The sequence below is a fragment of the Delphinapterus leucas genome, chromosome 1 (genome assembly GCF_059928025.1).
Source record: "Delphinapterus leucas isolate spDelLeu-1000000601 "Yukka" chromosome 1, BTC_Dleu_Yukka2, whole genome shotgun sequence".
In the NCBI taxonomy this organism is placed as follows: Eukaryota; Metazoa; Chordata; class Mammalia; order Artiodactyla; family Monodontidae; genus Delphinapterus; species Delphinapterus leucas.
Genome location: NC_143129.1, coordinates 165,006,827 through 165,028,574, shown reverse-complemented (window position 1 = coordinate 165,028,574; position 21,748 = coordinate 165,006,827). Strand labels below are relative to the sequence as shown.

The window sequence follows — 21,748 nt, the reverse complement described above, 5'->3', positions numbered from 1 at the left end:
AAACTTTTTCGTTGAACAGAGATCTGTGGAGCAGCAGCTTCCTCTGTTCTAGGTAGCATTTAGGGGCTGGGGCCATGGGAAGACCAAAGCACTTGCCACCTTCCTCTCAGTCCGGAGGAGCAGGTAGACAATGACAAAGAATTGCTCTCCACTATCAGGCTGGGAGGAAGGACAGCTCAGAGTGTTCTGGGAGCACAGAGAAGAAGCACCCGCCCAGCCTGAGGAGTCAGGCAAGGAGGTGCTGTCTCAGTTAGGACCTGAAGAACAGGAGTTATTAGCCAGCACCAGGAAGGGCAAAGATAACAGCAAGTTGAGAGGTAAGAGAGAGGACAGCACGTTTGAAAAACGGCAGGTCTATGTGCAGAACGGTGGAGGCATAGATTTTAGGGCACAGTGTTAGAAGGTAGAGAGCAGGGGTGAGAGAAAGGTTGCAAGTGATGGGGCTGGAGAAGTAAATGGGGACCAGATCATGAAGGGCTGGGCATACCACCCTAAGGAAGTTGGACTTTATTCTGAGGGCACTTGTGAATCATTGAAGTTGTATGCAGGTTAGTGACATCATCAGATTTATACCTTGGAACTATCACTCTGGGACAGAAATTAAACGCATGAATGGAGAAGTAAGGAAGAAGACAAGGATCCCAAGTTTCTGGTTTGGGCAGTTTGATGCTGAGTGTTTGTAGAAGGCAGGGTCAGTTAATAACTTTGGGTTTTGTTTTATTTATTTATTTACTTATTTGGCTGCTTTGGGTCTTCGTTGCTGTGTGCCAGCTTTCTTGAGTTGCGGTGAGCGGGGGCTACTCTTCGTTCGGTGCAAGGGCTTCTCACTGCGGTGGCTTCTCTTGCTGCGGGGCTCGGGCTCTGGGCGCGGGCTCAGTTGTTGTGGCTCGCGGGCTCTAGAGCGCAGGCTCAGGAGTTGTGGCTCATGGGCTTGGTTGCTCCGCTGCATGTGGGATCTTTCCGGACCAGGGCTCGAGCCTGTGTCCCCTGCATTGGCAGGCGGATTCTTAACCGCTGCGCCACCAGGGAAGTTCCGTTTTTTTGTTTGTTTTTTGTTTTTTTCGGTACGCGGGGCTCTCACTGTTGTGGCCTCTCCCGTTGCGGAGCACAGGCTCCGGACGCGTAGGCTCAGCGGCCATGGCTCACGGGCCCAGCCCCTTCGCGGCGTGTGGGATCTTCCCGGACCGGGGCCCGAACCCGTGTCCCCTGCATCGGCAGGCGGACTCCCAACCACTGCGCCACCAGGGAAGCCCCGGGTTTTGTTTTTTGAAGAAATATTTGTTGAGATGTCTGGGGGATATCCAAGTAGAGGTGTCCAGTAGGCAGTTGGCCATTCAGGTCTGCAGTTTAGAAGACAAACAAGAAGATAGAGATTTTTGGTGATTGTCAGAATACATACATACAGGTGATAATTTTATTTATCGGAGAGGATGCAGTCACCCTCGCATCCCATGTAAGAAGTTGTATAGGGTGAAAAGAGAAGAAGGTCCAGGGCGGAATTCTAAGGAAGTGGACTGAGAAAAAGTCTAGTGTTCTTCATGCTCTGCACTCTCTTGCCATAGCATTTGTCACTGTGTATTGGAATTGCCCATTTACTTGTTCATACTTCTTAAAGACAGTAAGGTCCTTAGGGAAAGCGATCATGTTTTGTCTACCTTTGTATGCTCAGTCCCCAAAACAGTGCCTAGCTCATAGTAGGCACATATTTTCTCAAGAAATACTTGTTGATTAAATGAATAAAGATACAAAGGGAATGACCAGAGATGTAAGTGAACCAAAAAGTGTTGGGTTACAGTAGCCAAAAGAGGGAGGGAGTGGCCAAGTGTTGGCAACAGCTGTTTCCTGTGCAGGGTTTGGAACTGAAGCTGAATTGCAGTAGATTGAAGAATGAATGGATGGGTTAAGAGGAGACATTAGGTTGAACTTTTTAAATTTTTATATATTATTTTTGGCAGCGCTGCGCAGCATGCGGGATCTTAGTTCCTTGACCAGGGATCGAACCCGTGCCCCCTGCAGTGGAAGCACAGAGTCCTAACCATTGGACTGCCAGAGAAGTCCCTAGGCCGATCTTTTAAAGGAAGCTTGTTGGGACAGAGAGAGAGGGTTGTTGATAAAGGGGAGATGTAGTGGCTGAGAGTTGAGTCTATGCAAATTCTTAAGGAAAATAGCCAGATATTGGAGAGAGGGGCTAGTAATGATGGAGATCCCTGAGAAGAGACCAGGTGAGATGGAAACCAGAGCACAGGTAGGGACACTAGTCTTGCAAGGGGAAGTTCCTCCAGGACAGAGAGGTTAAGTGGCAAGGAAAAGTTCAGAGATAGATAAGTTTGAAGGGGAAATGATGGGGAGAAAGTGGAGGGAGTTTTCAAGATGAGGTAAGAGAATATTCCTTTTCCTGAGAGTGGGGGAGGGCAGTTGGCAGAGTAAGAATCTTGAAGAGAGATAGCTGTTATGAAAGAGGGAGCCAGGAAAAAAAATTGGAAGGATTGCTGGACAGTGGTGAGGGCCCATTTGAGGCTGGCGTCTGTGACTCTGTAGCCTTATCAGTTTGCACAGTTTTGTGATCTCTACACTCTCAGTTTAAAAAGAGAAAAAGTGGAAAGACATCAGTCTTTAGAGAAGGGAGATTTCTTACTTTTTGAGAAACTACTTGTGAGTTTTGCAGTGAGGTCACTAGTTTGGGGCTCAGATTTGTCTCTACCACTCAGAAGCTTTGAAGTATTGGGCAAGTCATTTTACCTTACTGGGCCTCAGGTCACTCCCCTATAAAACTGAGAAACTATAAGAACAGTGCAAAAAGCTCTTTTTAAAAAAGTTTTAAAAAGTTTTAAAAAGCTGGATTGGTTCCACGACCCCAGTGCAAATATCAAAAGGATGCTCAAATTCCTTACATAAAATTGCATAGTATAGTAGGCCCTCCTTAGCCAGGGTTAGTGGATGGGGAGGGCCAATTCTATATAAAAAGCATTATTTCCTTTTTTCTTTTTTTTTTTTTTTTTGCGGTAAGTGGGCCTCTCACTGTTGTGGCCTCTCCTGTTGCAGAGCACAGGCTCCGGATGCACAGGCTCAGCGGCCATGGCTCACGGGCCTAGCCGCTCCATGGCATGTGGGATCTTCCCAGACAGGGGCACGAACCCATGTACGCTGCATTTGCAGATGGACTCTTAACCACTGCGCCATCAGGGAAGCCCAAAAAGCATTATTTCTTTTTAAAGTCTCTCAGCAACCTGATTAAAAACTGTTAAGGAAAATGGTATCTTTGGGCCCCACCCTCAGGTACTCCCTTAGCTTTCTACATAAGTTATCTTAGTTCCCCAGGTCTAAACCTTGGCTGGATTCTGGGTTGATAGGCCAGAGATATGGGTAAGCAGGAAGCCAGTTATATCACATAGTAATGACCTTGTGACTCCTGACTGCCCACAAATTGGGTCTGCATCTGGATGTCTCTGCCAGTGCCTTGAGAACCTGTTCTACCCCCCCCCCACCGACCCCCATGGCTGATAAGATTGTCTGAGGAGCCCTGGGAACAAACTCTTCTGCCTGCCTTCCCTGCTACTGCGTCTCAAAGTCTGTGTCTGTATGGGACAATGGTCCCTCTTGAATGCCACTACATGCTGTGCTCTGGCTTGTGGCTCTGGTTGAGAGCACAGGCCTCACTAAGATTAAGAGAAGAGGATGGAAGGACATTAGGTGAAAACTAAGGAAATCTAAAGTATGGACTTTTAGTTAATGATAATGTATCAATATTGCTTCATTAATTGTAACAAATACTTTTTATTTTACTAATGTAAAATGTTAGTAGTGGGGAAATAGTGTAGTATCTAAGAATTCTGTACTTCTTTGCAATTTTTCTGTAAATCTAAAATTGTTCTAAAAAATAAAGTTTATTTAAAAAGAGAGAGAAGAGGATGAGATCCTAAATATCCAACTGTTTAGAAGTTTCCCATTATCCCAGGCCATGTCTGTGCCAAAGAGAATTGGAGTGGCTTGGATGCTGTTGGTGGCATTCCCCACAGTGCATTGCTCCCTGGAATGAAGCCTGTTTCTGGCACTACCAAATCAATGATTAAGAGGTTGGGGCCTTTTTTTCACTGGTGCTGAAAGATCTGCCTCATCCTGATGGACTTCCAAGGAGAGAACTTTGGGTGTGCAATTCACGTGATTTTGAAATATTGTTCCAGGAACTTTCTACCAAGTAGACTCACAGAGCCCTATTAAGTGCGAACTGAAGTAGGTACCTGGGAAACCCAATGTAGTTTTTAGCATTCCGGATTTGGAGTTAGAAGGGTTGACTCCCAGATCATTCATTAGCTGTGTGATCTTGAGCAGGCACATAACTTCTCTGAGTCTCACCTCAGTTCCTTGAATCTTTATTGAGCCTCTATGATGTACAGGGCATATTTGTCCTTGCCTTCAAGGAGCTAGTCTTGTAGACATAAAATAGATATGTAAATAATTTAGATACGAAACAAAATTACATGCCATATATAAATTGCATGCAGAGGAAAAGACCATTTATTCTGATCAAGACTATGGTTGGAGCTTGAGCTGGGCTTTGTAGTATGAGGATCATCAGAGAAGGAATGACATTCCAGGTCAAAGGGACAGTCTGAACAAAGGATACTTTGGTGTGAAGATGAATGCCATGTTCAGGAAGCTGGTAATAATCTAGTGCATTTATAGCAGAGATTGGCAAACTTTCTGTAAAGGGCCAGATAGTAAATATTTTAGGCTTTGTGTACCATATGGGTGGGTCTCTGTAGTAACTATTTAACCACTCAACTCTGCCATTGTAATATGAAAGTAGTCATAGGTAATATCTAAACGAATGGGCATCGTTGTGTGCCGTAACATCTTATTTACAAAAAACAGGCAGCTAGGGCTTCCCTGGTGGCACAGCGGTTGAGAGTCCCCCTGCCGATGCAGGGGACACGGGTTCGTGCCCCGGTCCGGGAAGATCCCACATGCCGGGGAGCGGCTGGGCCTGTGAGCCATGGCCGGCTCAGCGCTTCGGGAGTTGCAAGGGGAGAGGCCACAACAGTGAGAGGCCCGCATACCGCAAAAAAAAAGAGAGAGAGAGAGAGAGAGGGGGAGGAGGGAGGGAGGGAGGGAGGGAGGGAGAGAGAGAGAGAGAGAGAGAGAGAGAGAGAGAGAGGAGAGAGAGAGAGAGAGAGAGAGAGAGAGAGAGAGAGAGAGAGAGAGTGTGTGTGTGTGTGTGTGTGTGTGTGTGCGCGCGCGCACGCGCGTGCTGGGGCAAGGTGGTGGTGGTAGGAAGTTGGAAAAGTAGGTTAAGAAACTCCTTTAATGCCAGGCTACTGAAGTTGTCCTTTATTCTTTATCCTGTAGGGGATGGGGAACCATTAAGGGTTTTGAGTAGGCGAGTGACGTTATCAAAGCTGTATATTAGGAAAATAACTGGTAACAGTGTGGCAGATAGTTTGCATTGAAGGCAGAGCGACCAATTAGAAGGTTATTGCTACAGATGAATCAAGAGATGGTGAGTTTAGTCTTCTTATATATAAACTGGGAATAATACTCCCTGTCGTAACTATTTTACAGGGTTTTTGTGAGAATCCAGTAGGAAAATGAATGCGAATGTACGTTGACACCATAAAGTGTCATGATGTGCAAGAGGTGAACTGTGACTTACAGTAATTCTAAGTAGTGATGGTTATTTTTCTGTTGTGGGAATGAATTCCTTGGAGATACAGTGAGGTGGGTCACCTCACTCGCTGCTGTTCCCCAGTAGATTTGGAATGACCTCCTCACACTATCCTAGTGCCTGTAGGCTCCAGGGGAAAAAACTGGGCTAGACAGACATCCTTAAATGCTCATCTCACCAAGGTCCCCTGCTTTTTGTTTGTTTTTTCTTTTGGAGTTACCCTTCCTTGAGGTGGGAGAGAATCTTGGAGTCTAGGATGAACCAGAAAGAGAGTTTGCCTAGAAATTTGTTGTAAATATTCATGGGTTCTCCTGGAAGTGTATGTCTAACTGTGTCACTGAAACTGTCACTCTTTCTTCTTCAGGGGATGTTGGAAATTACTATTATGGACAAGGCCACCCAATGAAGCCTCACCGAATCCGCATGACTCACAATTTGCTCCTTAACTATGGTCTTTACCGAAAGATGGAAATCTATGTGAGTTACTGGGAGCGTCACCCCTCCCTAACCTCGTCAGCTCTGGTTCCCCATATGTCACTCATTATCTCATTTTTTCAACTACTCATTTATCAAATGTGTTGAGTGACTGTTACATGGCAGACACTGTAAATGATAGAGATTCTCTGTTTTTAAGGAGCTCACTCTAGTGCTGGTGACTAACATGTACACAAATAAATTGTACAGTGTGTAAGTGCAACAATGAAAAAATGTATAAGATGCAGAGATAATAAGGTGTGAAGGTGGAAGGGAGCCTTGGAATGTTTTCTAGAGGTGATATCTGAGCAGTGTTTTAAAGATTGAATAGAATTTAGCCTGGAGTTCAGGAGGGGACTGGCATTCTAGGCTGAGGAAAGAACATACACAAAAAGGCAGAGAGGTAAGAACAATATGGTGTGTTTGGGGAAAATATAAGTAGTTCAGTGTGCAGGTATTGTAGTATAAAGTTCACAGGTGTGGGAGAGGGGAGCTAGAGCTGGAGAGGTCAGCAAGGATTGGATGTACTAAGCAACTCTGTGGCACCAGGGTCAAAAAATCCAATGGCTGGAGAAAAAAAAAAAAAAAAAGAGTGATTGGAACTGTGTTGAACTAGATGCCAAGTCTCTAGTTACTAGAGAGTATGGACTGTCTAACATCTTGACTCAGCTCCATCTGATGACTTTTGCCCCATCTATCAGTTTTTAAAGAGAAGCCAGAACTCTAGATTATTATGTAAAATCTCCCAGGTTTAAAATATTGGCCCAAGTTTGTTTGTTTTAAATGTGTGCAAACAAAAGCACATGAACATATCTGTGGACCAAATTTGGTCCAGAGGTTTCCAATCTGAACCTCTTCTGGAAGCTGTGAAGAGCAAGTGAAGTATTTTATTTATTTATTATTATTTATTTAATTTATTTAATTTATTTATTTTTGGCTGTGTTGGGTCGTCGTTGCTGCGCACGGGCTTTCTCTAGTTGCGGTAAGCGGGGGCTACTCTTTGTCGTGGGGCGCAGGCTTCTCATTGCAGTGGCTTCTGTTGTTGGGGAGCACAGGCTCTAGGCGCGCAGGCTTCAGTAGTTGTGGCACACGGGCTCAGTAGTTGTGGCTCGTGGACTCCAGAGTGCAGGCTCAGTAGTTGTGGTGCACGAGCTTGGTTGCTCTGCGGCATGTGGGACCTTCCCGGACCAGGGCTTGAACCCGTGTCTCCTGCATTGGCAGGTGGATTCTTAACCCCTGCACCACCAAGGAGGTTCCACAAGTGAAGTATTTTAAATGAGAGATAGGAACAGGCATGCATTTTAGAAGCAGGGAGGCCAGTTAGGAGGCTGTCACAAGGGTCCAAATGAGAAAATAAAGAGGGGCTGGAGGCCTATGTTGTCTTTTTTTTTTTTTAATTAATTTATTTATTTTTGGCTGCATTGGGTCTTCATTGCTGCGCGAGGGCTTTCTCTAGTTGCGGTGAGCAGGGGCTACTCTTCGTTGCAGTGCGTGGGCATCTTGTTGCAGTGACTTCTGTTGTTGCAGAGCACAGGCTCTAGGCACGTGGGCTTCAGTAGTTGTGGCATGTGGGCTTCAGTAGTTGTGGTGCACGGGCTCAGTAGTTGTGGCGCACGGGCATAGTTGCTCTGCAGCATGTGGGATCTTCCCGGACCAGGGCTCGAATCCGTGTCCCCTGCATTGGCAGGCAGATTCTTAACTACTGCGCCACCAGGGAAGCCCCCTATGTTGTCTTACGGTTAGAGCATAAGAGTCTTGTTAAAAGTCTGTGCTGACAGCTTAAGTAACCTAGCAACAGCAGTATCCTTCCTCACCATTCCAGAGACTGAAAGGAGATAAGTCTCTCTCCCAGATGGCTGTGTCATGTCTCGAGCCACTGGAGGAGGCAGTTGGGGAAGCAAGGAGGGAAGGTAGATAGAGGAGCAGACGGATCTTGGGACTAGAGAGCATTTTCAGGTGTGAAGGGCATCTGGGAATGAAAAATATAAAAGGTAGCAGAGGTTTCCAGGAACTCTAGGGAGCAGACTAGCATTTAGATAAAGAGACGTTACCTGAATGTGGAATAGTAAGCATCAAGGCCTTATGGCGCTTCCTGTTGCACACCTACACCATGCTGACCTGGCCTCAGCTTGCTTGCTTTCCTGCCACTCCCCTCCTCAGAGCCTCTCCAAGTCAGCCAGATCAGATTCTGCCTCTTTCCACCCCATCCTGATTGGGAGGATTATTTACTCTGTCCAGTTATATCTTACTCATTTTCAAGTGTTACCTTAAGCACTCTTTTTTTCATTTAACAGATTTTTGTTGGGTACTTGTCATACCCCAGGGAATATATCAACCTCTGTGAGTGATATTGAGATATTAAGAAATGGATCCTGGGCTTCCCTGGTGGCTCAGTGGTTAAGAATCCGCTTGCCAGTGCAGGGGACACGGGTTCAAACCCTGGTCTGGGAAGATCCCATGTGCCACAACTACTGAGCCTGCACTCTAGAGCCCACGAGCCACAACTACTGAAGCTCATGCGCCTAGAGCCTGTGCTCCACAACAAGAGAAGCCACTGCAATGAGAAGCCCGCGCAACCGCAATGTAAAGTAGCCTCCCCAGCACCCCCTCCCTCCAAGGGGCGAAGAAACAAAGACCAAAGGCAGCCAAAAATAATTAATAAATTAATAAATTAAAAAAAAAAAAAAAAAAGAAAGAAATGGATCCTGGGACGTCCCTGGAGGTCCACTGGTTAAGACTCCAGGCTTCCAATGCAAGAGGCAAGGGTTCTATCCCTGGTCGGGGAACTAAGATCCCACGTGTCGCACGGCACGGCCAAGAGAAAAAAAAAAAAATTTTATATATATTTTTGAAATTCATTTATGGCTGTGTTGGGTCTTCGTTGCTGTGCGTGAGCTTTCTCTAGTTGCGGCGAGCGGGGGCAACTCTTCGTTGTGGTGTGTGGGCTTCTCATTGCAGTGGCTTCTCTTATTGTGGAGCACGGGCTCTAGGCACGCGGGCTTCAGTAGTTGCAGCATGCAGGCCCTAGGGCATGTGGGCTTCAGTAGTTGTGGCACGTGGGCTCTAGGGTATGTGGCCGTCAGTAGTTGTGGTGCACGGGCTCAGTAGTTGTGGTGCATGGGCTCAGTAGTTGTGGCTCACAGGCTCTAGAGTGCAGACTCAGTAGTTTTGGCACATGGGCTTAGTTGCTCCATGGCATGTGGTATCTTCCTGGACCAGGGCTTGAGCCCATGTCCCCTGCATTGGCAGGCAGGTTCTTAACCACTGCACCACTAGGGAAGTCCCCCAAGAAAATATTAAAAAAAAAAAAAAATTGATCCTATCTTTAAGTGAGAAGAAAAATTAACTAACATTTATTGGTGATTGCTAGGTACCAAGCCAGAGCTACTTGTTATTTCCTTAATGTTTACAGCAACCCTAATTTGGATCACTCTCCACTGTCCTCACCCCACACTCTATTTTTTATTAAAGAGGAAAACTTGTCCTAGAAGCTTCCTAACAGATTTCCCCTTAAATCTCCTTGGGTCATTTGCTGTCCTTAGACCATTCACCAGCAATTTGATTCTTGGGGCTGGGTACACACAACCAAATTGAGATCTCTTAACAAGAAAGAAGGGAAAGAATGGCTCTTTGGGAAGCAATCAACAGTAGCTATCATAGGAGATAATAGAGATTATTGGAGATTACTTCATCTGTGTGGTATGCTTATTGTAAACTTCTAAAGCAAAACCCTAATATAATCTCTTTCTGAAATCTCTAGACCTCGTTCTCTTTCATGTGATCTTTTTCCTTCTCTGGCTCTATCTCTTTATTGAGTATGAATCGTTAGTCCTCTTCCCCTCAGCAGTATTTCTTTGCATTCATCCCTTCTTTCTTCTCCTTTCTCTGGGCTATGATTCTAGCATCCCTTTCCCAAAGCACAAAGAGCCATTTATTTTAGTGTCTGTCCTGAAATTAATGGCTTTTTTTTTTTTTTTTGCGGTACGCCGGCCTCTCACTGTTGTGCACTCTCCCGTTGCGGAGGCTCCGGACGCGCAGGCTTAGCGGCCATGGCTCACGGGCCCAGCCGCTCCGCGGCATGTGGGATCTTCCCGGACCGGGGCACGAACCCATGTCCCCTGCATCAGCAGGCGGACTCTCAATCACTGCGCCACCAGGGAAGCCCAATTAATGGCTTTTGAAAGTCAGTCTTGAAAGAAGTTCCCTAGACTGCTCATAGAAGTTTCTGTACCTGAAGGAGACACGTTGAAGTTGTTTTCACACAATTTCACCCTCTTTGGTTCCTTCTCCAATTCTGTCTCTACACGTCTAATTAATCTGTCCCAGAATCTAAATCTTCACTTTTCATCCAGGCATCTTCCTATTTACATAATAAAAATCCTGCTCTCTTCCTTGCCTTGGATGCTAATTTTGTATAGTCCCAGTCTTCTTATTCATTGCCTTCTGTTCTTTTTTTAATGTTTTTATAAAATATTGAATAGATATGAAAGAATTTTTATAAAATATATGTAGGGTATAAAGAATCACATTATTATTCATACCACCTAGTTTAAGAAAAGGAGTATTTCCATGACTGCTAAAGCTCCTGTATGCCCTTCCCTGATCCTGTCTTCTTCCCAGAGTTAACCTCTGCCGTGAACTTGGGATTTATTATTTGCTCGCTTGTCTTTATAAATTTACCATTATGTAGTCTTTTTTTTCTTTTTAAAATATTTATTTATTTATCTTATTTGGCTGTGCTGCGTCTTAGTTGCGTTACTCAGGGTCTTTAGTTGCGGCATGTGGGATTTGGTAATACGGGATCTAGTTCCCTGACCAGGGATCAAACCTGGGCCCCCTGCATTGGAAGTGTGGGGTCCTAACTGCTGGACCACCAGGGAAGTCCCTACCCATATGTATTCTTAAATAGTACATGTTTTACATGTTTGAATGTTACATAAGTGGAGCCATACAGTATTTATTATGTGACTTGCCTTTTTTGCTCAACATGTTCCTAAGAGTCATTCATGTTGATACATGTAGCTGTATTTATTTTCACTGTATTTCATTGAAAGAATATACTACAAGTTGTCTATTTTATTATTATTGGTGGGCATTTGGTTTGTTTCTAGTTTTGAGCTGCTACAAACACTGCTGCTGTGAACATTCTTGAGCATGTTTCTTGGATGCATATATGCTACAGTTTCAGAAGGGGGTGTACTAGGAGTAGAATTGCTGGGTCAGGACATTGGTACACAGTAACCCTTATTAAATAATGCCAAAATGGTTTCCAGTTGCCACCAGTGTAGAAGAATTACAGTTGCTCCAAGTCCTTGCCAACACTTGATTTTGTTATATTTAAATTTTTTTGCCAGTTTATGTTTCGCTTGTTACTGGTGAGGTTGAGGATCTTTTTACAGGTTTCCCTATTGAAGTTCCTATTCAAGCCTTCTGCCCATTTTTCTTTTTGATTGTCTGGTTATTGTTTTGTTTCTCTTTTAATTGGACCTTGGATACACAGAATTGGGTTAATCATTATCCTTGGCTTATAAGCATCTAAAGAAGGTTCATGCTTGGTCTTCTTTTTAAAAATGTTATTTTATTGTTTATTCATTCATTTTACTTAAATATTTTAATAATGCTGTGAACTTCCATATTCCTACAACCCAATCACTCTTCTAAATTTCGTGTTTATCATTCTCTTGCTTATCATATTTTTATGTTTATCATGTATGTACGTGCCTAAACAAGTTATAGTATTTATTTACTTGTGCTTGAATTCTTTAAAAAAGGTATCATGCTACGTGTAGTCTTTGGGGACTTGCTTATCTCTCACAATATTATAACTACTAAAATCCATCCACCTTGTTGAATATAGCTATAATTGTTTAATTTTTCTCTGCTGAATAATATTTCATGATGTCAGTATACTGCAATTTATCCATTCTCCTGTGGTCTTAATTTGTATCTAGGTTTTCAATGTTAGGACCAGTGTTACTATGAATATTCTTGTACATGTCTGTTAGTGCATATAGGCAAAATTTTCTTATGGCTCTTTCTCTGGGAGTGGAATTGCTGGACTGTAGAATATGTGCATATTAAATGCCAAATTGGTTTTTAGTGTGGTTGAAAGAACTGGCAATATATAAGAGATACCGTGATTCACATCCTCTCCTACACTTAGAATCAGACTTTAAATTTTACTAATCAAATGGGTGTAAAAAAAACAATATGTAATTATGGTCTCGATTTGCATTTTGCTAGTGACCATTGAAACTGAGCATCTGTTTATATGTTTATTAGCCATTTGTATGTCCTCTGCTGTGAAATGTATTTTCATGTCTTTTGCCCATTTTCCTCTTGGGTTGTTTGACTTTCTTTTTCTTAACAATTTGTAGTAGTTCTTTATATATTCTGGTATATATAGTTCATTGTCAGTATATTGCTGTAAGTATTTTCTACTTTGGTTTTGTTTTTTCAATCTAATGTATCTTTAATGAACAGAGATTGTTAATTTTTTAAAAAAATTTATCCATTTATTTATTTTTGGCTGTGTTGGGTCTTCTTTGCTGCGCGGGCTTTCTCTGGTTGTGGAGAGGGGGGCTACTCTTCGTTATGGTGTGCAAGCTTCTCATTGAGGTTGCTACTCTTGTTGCAGAGCTCGGGCTCTAGGCCCGTGGGCTTCAGTGGTTGTGGCACGTGAGCTCAGTAGTTGTGGCTCACGGGCTCTAGAGCGCGGGCTTAGTAGTTGTGGTGCACAGGCCTAGTTGCTCTGTGGCATGTGGGATCTTCCCGGACCAGGGCTCGAACCTGTGTCCCCTGCATTGGCAGGCAGATTCTTAATCACTGCGCCATCAGGGAAGTCCCGAGATTCTTAATTTTAACATAGTCATATTTGTTGTTTCTTTTATAAGTGCTTTTTATGTCTTAATAAATCCTTCCCAACCCTTAAAGTATTATCCTATATTAATCTTTTAAAATCTTTATAGGTTTCCCTTTCACATATAGATATGTACTGTATTTGGAATTGATTTTGTAATATGGTTTGTTATGTATCTCTTTTTTTTTGGCTGCACTGCACAGCATGCGGGATCTTAGTTCCTCGACCAGGAGTGCCACCTGCAGTGAAAGCGTGGAGTCCTAAGCACTGGACTGCCAGGGAGTTCCCTAATATGATTTGAAGTAGGGAATCCACTGAAACTTTTCCCCCCATATTGTCCCAGCTGATTGGTTGAAAAGTCTGTTTTCTCCCCGCTAAGTGCCACCACTTTTGTATCTGAAATGTCCGTATTTATTCATTTATTCCACAAATACTTATTAAGCACCTACTTAGTGCCAGGTACTATGTTTGAGTCTGTTTCTGGGCTCTCTGTTCTCTTGACTTGGTCTGTTTATTGCCCTATATGCCATTGCCACAGTGGCTTAATTATAATAGCTTTTTATGAAGTCTTGGTATCTAGTATTAAATCCTCCCACTTCGTTGTTCTTTAAAAGAAAAAAAAGTGACTTGCTCCTTGCGCTTTGTACTTTTGTATAAATTTTAGAATTAACTCATCAAGTGCTACAAATAAATCTACTAGGATTTTTGTTGAAATTTCAATGACTCTGTGCCTCAGCTTAGGGAAAATGGGAAAATTGATATCTTGAGAATATTAAGTCTTTGAATCCATGTACATGGTATATCTCCATTTATTTAGGTCTTTAATTAATTAATTTGCACCGGGTCTTAGTTGGAGCACGTGGCCTCCTTAGTTGTGGCATGTGAACTCTCAGTTGCGGCATGCATGTGGGATCTAGTTCCCCGACCAGGGATCGAATCCAGGCCCCCCGCACTGGGAGCGCGGAGCCTTATCCACTGTGTCACGAGGGAAGTCCCTATTTAGTTCTTTTTAAATGTCTCACATAAAGATTTCCTTTAGCTTCTTTATTATGAAATACAACACATGCACAGAAAAGTGCATAAAACAAATATGCAGTTTAACAAATTGATATAAAGTAAACATACATGTAAACACAAACTAGTTCAAGAAATAGAACATTGCCAGTACCTCAGAAACCTACATATGTCCCTTCCTGATCACAGCCTCTTCTCTTCCCCCAGAGGTAACTAGAATCTTGACTTTTCTGTTAATGCTTCCTTGCTCTTCATCATAATTTAATTACCCATCCCTAAATAATATAGTTTAATTTTGCTGAACTTGATATAAATGGAATTATACAATATACATTTTTGTGTGTAGCTGTAGCTTATTCATATTAATTGCTGTGTACTATTTAATTGTAGAATATACTATATTTATCCATTCCACTGTTGATGGGCAGTTGAGATTTTGGCTATCAATATAAAGTTTTGTAATTTTCTCTATAAAGCTGATGTACATCTTTTATTAGATTTTTTCCAAGTACTTCATTTCTTTAATGCTATCATAAATTGTATCTTCTGAATTTTTTATTTTTTAATTGCTTACTGGTGTATAGAAATTCAGTGCTGTTCTTTTTAATTTAAACTTATATCCAAGGTCCCTGAGGATCTGATTCTGCTATTAGTTGTTTCTATGGGCTCTTACCTCTGGTGCTTTGTTTCCTTGTGTGTTTTGTGGTTTTTGATTGTGAGGTCATATTTCTTGGAACTTTGTGGCCTGGGATAAAGATGGGTTCTTAGGGTGAGATTTGCGTTTACTTTGTAAAAGAGGCAGTTTTTGAGGTGGGCTTTGTCCTTCAGAGATTTAGGATAAGGATGAATTTCAAATAGTAGGAAGGCTTGATTACAGTCACTGTGGTGGGAAGCTCTGTAGGTCCTGTTGCAGAAGAGTTGTTTGTCTGGAGTATAATATTATGAAAGAGGATGGGGGAGAATTAGATTGGAAAAGGAACCTTGCAAAGTTCCTTGATTACTATGTTAGTCTTTAGAATCTTTTCTTTTGTCCTGAATGTTCTAGAGGAGGGCATTGACTTTTTCAAAGATTTCTGTGACACCGTTATGGAAGATGGATTGGAACAGGGTAAGGCTGGATATAAATGGAACCAATTAGGAAACCAAAAAATAATCCAATTGAGAGTTAATTTATTATGACAACAGATTTTTATTGAGCACCTACTAAGTGTTGGGCATCTGTGCACAAGCCGCGCGGGATCTCAGTTCCCCATCCAGGGATTGAACCTGGGCCATGGCAGTAAAAACCCAGAATCCTAACCACTAAGCCACCTGTGAACTCCCCTGTGCTATTTTCTTAGAATAAAGATAGACCTGCTCCTGGCCTCCCGGAGTAGAGCAAGCAAGCACAATTTCTGTGCAGTTTGAATGACAAGAGAAGTACAGGGTTCTCAGGGGAGCACTTCAGAGAGTTACTTAACTGAGACTCTGGGGGTCAAGGACAGCTTTCTGGGGAAATTAACTTTTCAGTTGCAACTTAAAGATTGAATAGAGGGTGTGAAGAGAACTGTATTCTAGGCCGTAGTATGTGCAAAGGCCTAAAGATGGGAGAGGATTCCCTTAGAGAATTGCTACTAAAATTGTGCTCAGTAGATTGGTACAATTAATTCATGAGATAAATTCAACCCCTCAAACATTTTTGTTTAACCCATAAAGTATTTTTTAAATTTAATTTTATTTCTTTATACAGCAGGTTCTTATTAGTTATTCACATTATACATATTAGCGTATATATGTCAATCCCAGTCTCCCAATTCATCCCACCACCACCACTCCCCCATGCCACTTTCCCCCCTTGGTGTCCATACGTTTGTTCTCTACATCTGTGTCTCTATTTCTGCCCTACAAACCAGTTCATCTGTACCATTTTTCTAGGTTCCACATATATGCGTCAATATACGATAACTTGTTTTTCTTTCTGACTTATTTCACTCTGTATGACAGTCTCTGGATCCATCCACGTCTCTACAAATGACCCAATTTCATTCCTTTTTATGGCTGAGTAATACTCCTTTGTATATATGTACCACATCTTCTTTATCCATTCGTCTGTCGATGGTCATTTAGGTTGCTTCCATGACCTGGCTATTGCAAATAGTTCTGCAATGAACATTGGGGTGCATGTGTTTTTCTGAATTATGGTTTTCTCTGGGTATATGCCCAGTAATGGGATCGCTGGGCCATCTGGTAATTCTGGTAATTCTAGAATTCTAGAAATCTGGTAATTCTATTTTTAGTTTTTTAAGGAACCTCCATACTGTTCTCCATAGTGGCTGTATCAATTTACATTCCCACCAACAGTGCAAGAGGGTTCCCTTTTCTCCACACCCTCTCCAGCATTTGTTGTTTATAGATTTTCTGACGATGCCCATTCTAACCGGTGTGAGGTTAGAATTGTAGTTTTTACAATTTTACAAAACTACTCATTGTAGTTTTTATTTGCATTTCTCTAATAATTAGTGATGTTGAGCAGCTTTTCATGTGCTTCTTCTCTCTTCTTTGGGGAAGTGTCTATTTAGGTCTTCTGCCCATTTTTGGATTAGTTGTTTGTTTTTTTAATATTGAGCTGCATGAGCTGTTTATATATTTTGGAGATTAATCCTTTGTCCTTTGATTTGTTTGCAAATATTTTCTCCCAGTCTGAGGGTTGTCGTTTTTTTTTGTTTTTTTGCGGTTGGCGGGCCTCTCACTTTTGTGGCCTCTTGCGTTGTGGAGCACAGGCTCCGGACGCGCAGGCTCAGTGGCCATGGCTCACGGGCTTAGCCGCTCCACAGCATGTGGGATCTTCCCGGACCGGGGCACGAACCTGTGTCCCCTGCATCAGCAGGCGGACTCTCAACCTCTGTGCCACCAGGGAAGCCCCCTGAGGGTTGTCTTTTCCTTTGCTGTGCAAAAGCTTTTAACTTTCATTAGGTCCCATTTGTTTATTTTTGTTTTTATTTCCATTTCTCTAGGAGGTGGGTCAAAAAAGATCTCACCGTGATTTATGTCAAAGAGTGTTCTTCCTATGTTTTCCTCTAAGAGATTTATAGTGTCCAGTCTTACATTTAGGTCTCTAATCCATTTTGAGTTTATTTTTGCGTATGGTGTTAGGGAGTGTTCTAGTTTCATTCTTTTACATGTAGCTGTCCAGTTTTCCCAGCACCACTTATTGAAGAGACTCTCTTTTCTCCATTGTATATCCTTGCCTCCTTTGTTATACATTAGTTGACCATAGGTGCGTGGGTTTATCTCTGGGCTTTCTATCCTGTTCCATTGATCTATATTTCTGTTCTTGTGCCAGTACCATATTGTCTTGATTACTGTAGCGTTTTTAAAAATTTATTTATTTTTGGCTGCGTTGGGTCTTCGTTGCTGTGCGTGGGCTTTCTCTAGTTGTGGCGAGCGGGGGCTATTCTTCGTTTCAGTGCGCAGGCTTCTCATTGCAGTGGCTTCTCTTGTTGCGGAACACGGGCTCCAGGCACGTGGGCTCAGTAGTTGTGGCTCATGGGCTCTAGAGTGCAAGCTCAGTAGTTGGGGCACACGGGCTTAGTTGCTCCGCGGCATGTGGAGTCTTCCCAGACCAGGGCTTGAACCCGTGTCCCCTGCATTGGCAGGTGGATTCTTAACCACTGCGCCACCAGGGAAGCCCCAATTACTGTACCTTTGCAGTATAGTCTGAAGTCAGGGAGTCTGATTCCTCCAGCTCCGTTTTTTTCCCTCAAGACTGCTTTGGCTATTTGGGGTCTTTTGTGGCTCCATACAAATTTTAAGATTTTATATTCTATTTCTGTAAAAAATGCCACTGGTAATTTGATAGGGATTGCATTGAATCTGCAGGTTGCTTTGGGTAGTATAGTCATCTTCACAATATTGATTCGTCCAATCCAAGAACATGGTATATCTCTCCATCTGTTTGTGTCATCTTTGATTTCTTTCATCAGTGTCTTACAGTTTTCCGCGTACAGGTCTTTTGTCTCCCTAGGTAGGTTTATTCCTAGGTATTTTATTCTTTTTGTTGCAGTGGTAAATGGGAGTGGTTCCTTAATTTCTCTTTCAGATTTTTCACCATTAGTGCATAGGAATGCAAGAGATTTCTGTGCATTAATTTTGTATCCTGCAGCTTTGCCAAATTCATTGATTAGCTCTAGTAGTTTTCTGGTGGCATGTTTAGGATTCTCTATGTATAGTATCACGTCATCTGCAAACAGTGACAGTTTTACTTCTTCTTTTCCAATTTGTATTCCTTTTATTTCTATTTCTTCTCTGATTGCCGTGGCTAGGACTTCCAAAACTATGTTGAATAATAGTGGCGAGAGTGGACATCCTTGTCCTTTTCCTGATCTTAGAGGAAATGCTTTCAGTTTTTCACGATTGAGAATGATGTTTACTGTGGGTTTGTCGTATATGGCCTTTTTTATGTTGAGGTAGGTTCCCTCTATGCCCACTTTCTGGAGAGTTTTTATCATAAATGGGTGTTGAAATTTGTCGAAAGCTTTTTCTACATCTATTGAGGTGATAATATGGTTTTTCTTCTTCAATTTGTTAATGTGGTGCATCACATTGGTTAATTTGCATACATTGAAGAATCCTTGCATCCCTGGGATAAATCCCACTTGATCATGGTGTATGATCCTTTTAATCTGTTGTTGGATTCTGTTTGCTAGTATTTTGTTTAGGATTTTTGCATCTATTTTCAACAGTGATATTGGTCTGTAATTTTCTTTTTTTGTACTATCTTTGTCTGGTTTTGGTATCAGGGTGATGGTGGCCTCATAGAATGAGTTTGGGAGTGTTCCTTCCTCTGCAATTTTTTGGAAGAGTTTGAGAAGGATGGGTGTTAGCTCTTCTCTAAATGTTTGACAGAATTCACCTGTGAAGCCATCTGGTCCTGGACTTTTGTTTGTTGGAAGACTTTTAATCACAGTTTCAATTTCATTACTTGTGATTGGTCTGTTCATATTTTCTGTTTCTTCCTGGTTCAGTCTTGGAAGGTTATACCTTTCTAAGAATTTGTCTGTTTCTTCCAAGTTGTCCATTTTATTGTCATAGAGTTGCTTGTAGTACTGTCTTAGGTTGCTTTGTATTTCTGCAGTGTCTGTTGTAACTTCTCCTTTTTTATTTCTAATTTTATTGATATGAGTCCTCTCCCTCTTTTTCTTGATGAGTCTGGCTAATGGTCTATCAATTTTGCTTATCTTCTGAAATAACCAGCTTTTAGTTTTATTGATCTTTGCTATTGTTTTCTTTGTTTCTATTTCATTTATTTCTCCTCTTATCTTTATGATTTCTTTCCTTCTGCTAACTGGGTTTTGTTTGTTCTTTTTTCTCTAGTCCTTTTAGGTGTAAGGTTAGATTTTTTATTTGAGATGTTTGCTATCTCTTGAGGTAGGATTGTATTGCTATAAACTTCCCTCTTAGAACTGCTTTTGCTGCATCCCATAGGTTTTGGATCATTGTATTTTCATTGTCATTTGTTTCTAGGCATTTTTTGATTTCCTCTTTGATTTCTTCAGTGATCTCTTGGTATTTAGTAATGTATTGTTTAGCGTCCGTCTGTTTTTGTTTTTTATGTTTTTTTCCCTTAATTGATTTCTAATCTCATAGCGTTGTGGTTAGAAAAGATGCTTGATATGATCTCAATTTTCTTACATTTACTGAGACTCGATTTGTGACCCAAGATGTGATCAATCCTGGAGAATGTTCCATGTGCACTTGAGAAGAAAGTGTAATCTGCTGTTTTTGGATGCAATATCCTATAAATATCAATTAAATCTATCTGGTCTATTGTGTCATTTAAAGCTCTTGTTTCCTTATTAATTTTCTGTTTGGATGATCTGTCCATTGGTGTAAGTGAGGTGTTAAAGTCCCCCACTATTATTGTGTTATTGTCGATTTCCTTTTAGAGCTGTTAGCAGTTGCCTTTTGTATTGAGGTGCTCCTATGTTGGGTGCATATATATTTATAATTGTTATATCTTCTTGGATTGATCCCTTGATCATTATGTAGTGTCCTTCCTTGTCTCTTGTAACATTCTTTATTTTAAAGTCTATCTTATCTGATATGAGTATTGCTCCTCCAGCTGTCTTTTTTTATTATTATTAATTTATTTATTTTAATTTATTTATTTTTGGTTGCGTTGGGTATTCATTGCTGCACGTGGGCTTTCTCTAGTGGCGAGCGGGGGCCACCCTTCGTTTTGGTGCCCAGGCTTCTCATTGCGGTGGCTTCTCTTGTTACAGAGCACAGGCTCCAGGCTCACAGGCTTCAGTGGTTGTGGCACGTGGGCTCAGCAGCTGTGGCTCATGGGCTCTAAGCGCAGGCTCAGTAGTGGTGCACGGGCTTAGTTGCTCTGCAGCACGTAGGATCCTCCCGGGCCAGGGCTCAAACCCGTGTCGCCTGCATTGGCAGGTGGATTCCTAACCACTGTGCCACCAGGGAAGCCCTCCAGCTTTCTTTTGATTTCCATTTGCATGGAATATCTTTTTCCATCCCCTCACTTTTAGTTTGTATGTGTCCCTAGGTCTGAAGTGGGTTTCTTGTAGACAGCATATATATGGGTCTTGTTTTTGTATCCATTCAGCAAGCCTGTTTGTTTTGGTTGGAGCATTTAATCCATTCACGTTTAAGGTAATTATCGATATGTATTTTCCTCTTACCATTTTCTTAATTGTTATGGGTTTTTTTTTTAGGTCCTTTTCTTCTCTTGTGTTTCCCACTTAGAGAAGTTCCTTTAGCATTTGTTGTAGAGCTGGTTTGATGGTGCTGAATTCTCTTAGCTTTTGCTTATCTGTAAAGTTTTTGATTTCTCCATCGAATCTGAATGAGATCCTTGCTGGGTAGAGTAATCTTGGTTGTAGGTTCTTCCTTTTCATCACTTTAAATATATCCTGCCACTCCCTTCTGGCTTGTAGAGTTTCTGCTGAGAAATCAGCTGTTAACCTTATGGGAGTTCCCTTGTATGTCATTTGTCATTTTCCCTTGCTGCTTTCAGTAATTTTTCTTTGTCTTTAATTTTTGTCAATTTGATTACTATGTGTTTCAACGTGTTTCTCCTTGGGTTTATCCTGCCTGGGTTTATCCTGCGCTTCGTGGACTTGGGTGGCTATTTCCTTTCCCATGTTAGGGAAGTTTTCTACTATAATCTCTTCAAATATTTTCTTGGGTCCTTTCCCTCTCTCTTCTCCTTCTAGGACCCCTGTAATGCGAATGTTGTTGCATTTAATGTTGTCCCAGCTGTCTTCATTTCTTTTCATTCTTTTTTCTTTATTCTGTTCTGCAGCAGTGAATTCCACCATTCTGTCTTCCAGGTCATTTATCCATTCTTCTGCCTCAGTTATTCTGCTATTGATTCCTTCTAGTATATTTTTCATTTCAGTTATTGTATTGTTCATCTCTGTTTGTTTGTTCTTTAATTCTTCTAGGTCTTTGTTAAACATTTCTTGCATCTTCTCGATCTTTGCCTCCATTCTTTTTCCAAGGTCCTGGATCATCTTCACTATCTTTGCCTCCATTCTTTTTCCGAGGTCCTGGATCATCTTCACTATCATTATTCTGAATTCTTTTTCTGGAAGGTTGCCTATCTCTACTTCATTTAGTTGTTTTTCTGGGGTTTTATCTCATTCCTTCATCTGGTACAAAGTCCTCTGCCTTTTCATTTTGTCTATCTTTCTGTGAATGTGGTTTTCCTTCCACAGGCTGCAGAATTGTAGTTCTTCTTG

The 21,748-nt window shown here is 41.9% G+C and overlaps 1 protein-coding gene across 2 annotated transcripts in view; it reads left to right on the top strand.

Annotated features, from left to right (window-relative positions):
* HDAC1 (histone deacetylase 1) overlaps positions 1–21,748 on the top strand; it is a 43,794-nt gene that overhangs the window by 759 nt on the left and 21,287 nt on the right. For both annotated transcript variants that reach the window (XM_089896954.1, XM_022575091.3), the window contains exon 2: positions 6,027–6,139. In XM_089896954.1, the coding sequence (XP_089753080.1) occupies positions 6,027–6,139 (113 nt within the window). The remainder of the gene's footprint in view (positions 1–6,026; positions 6,140–21,748) is intronic.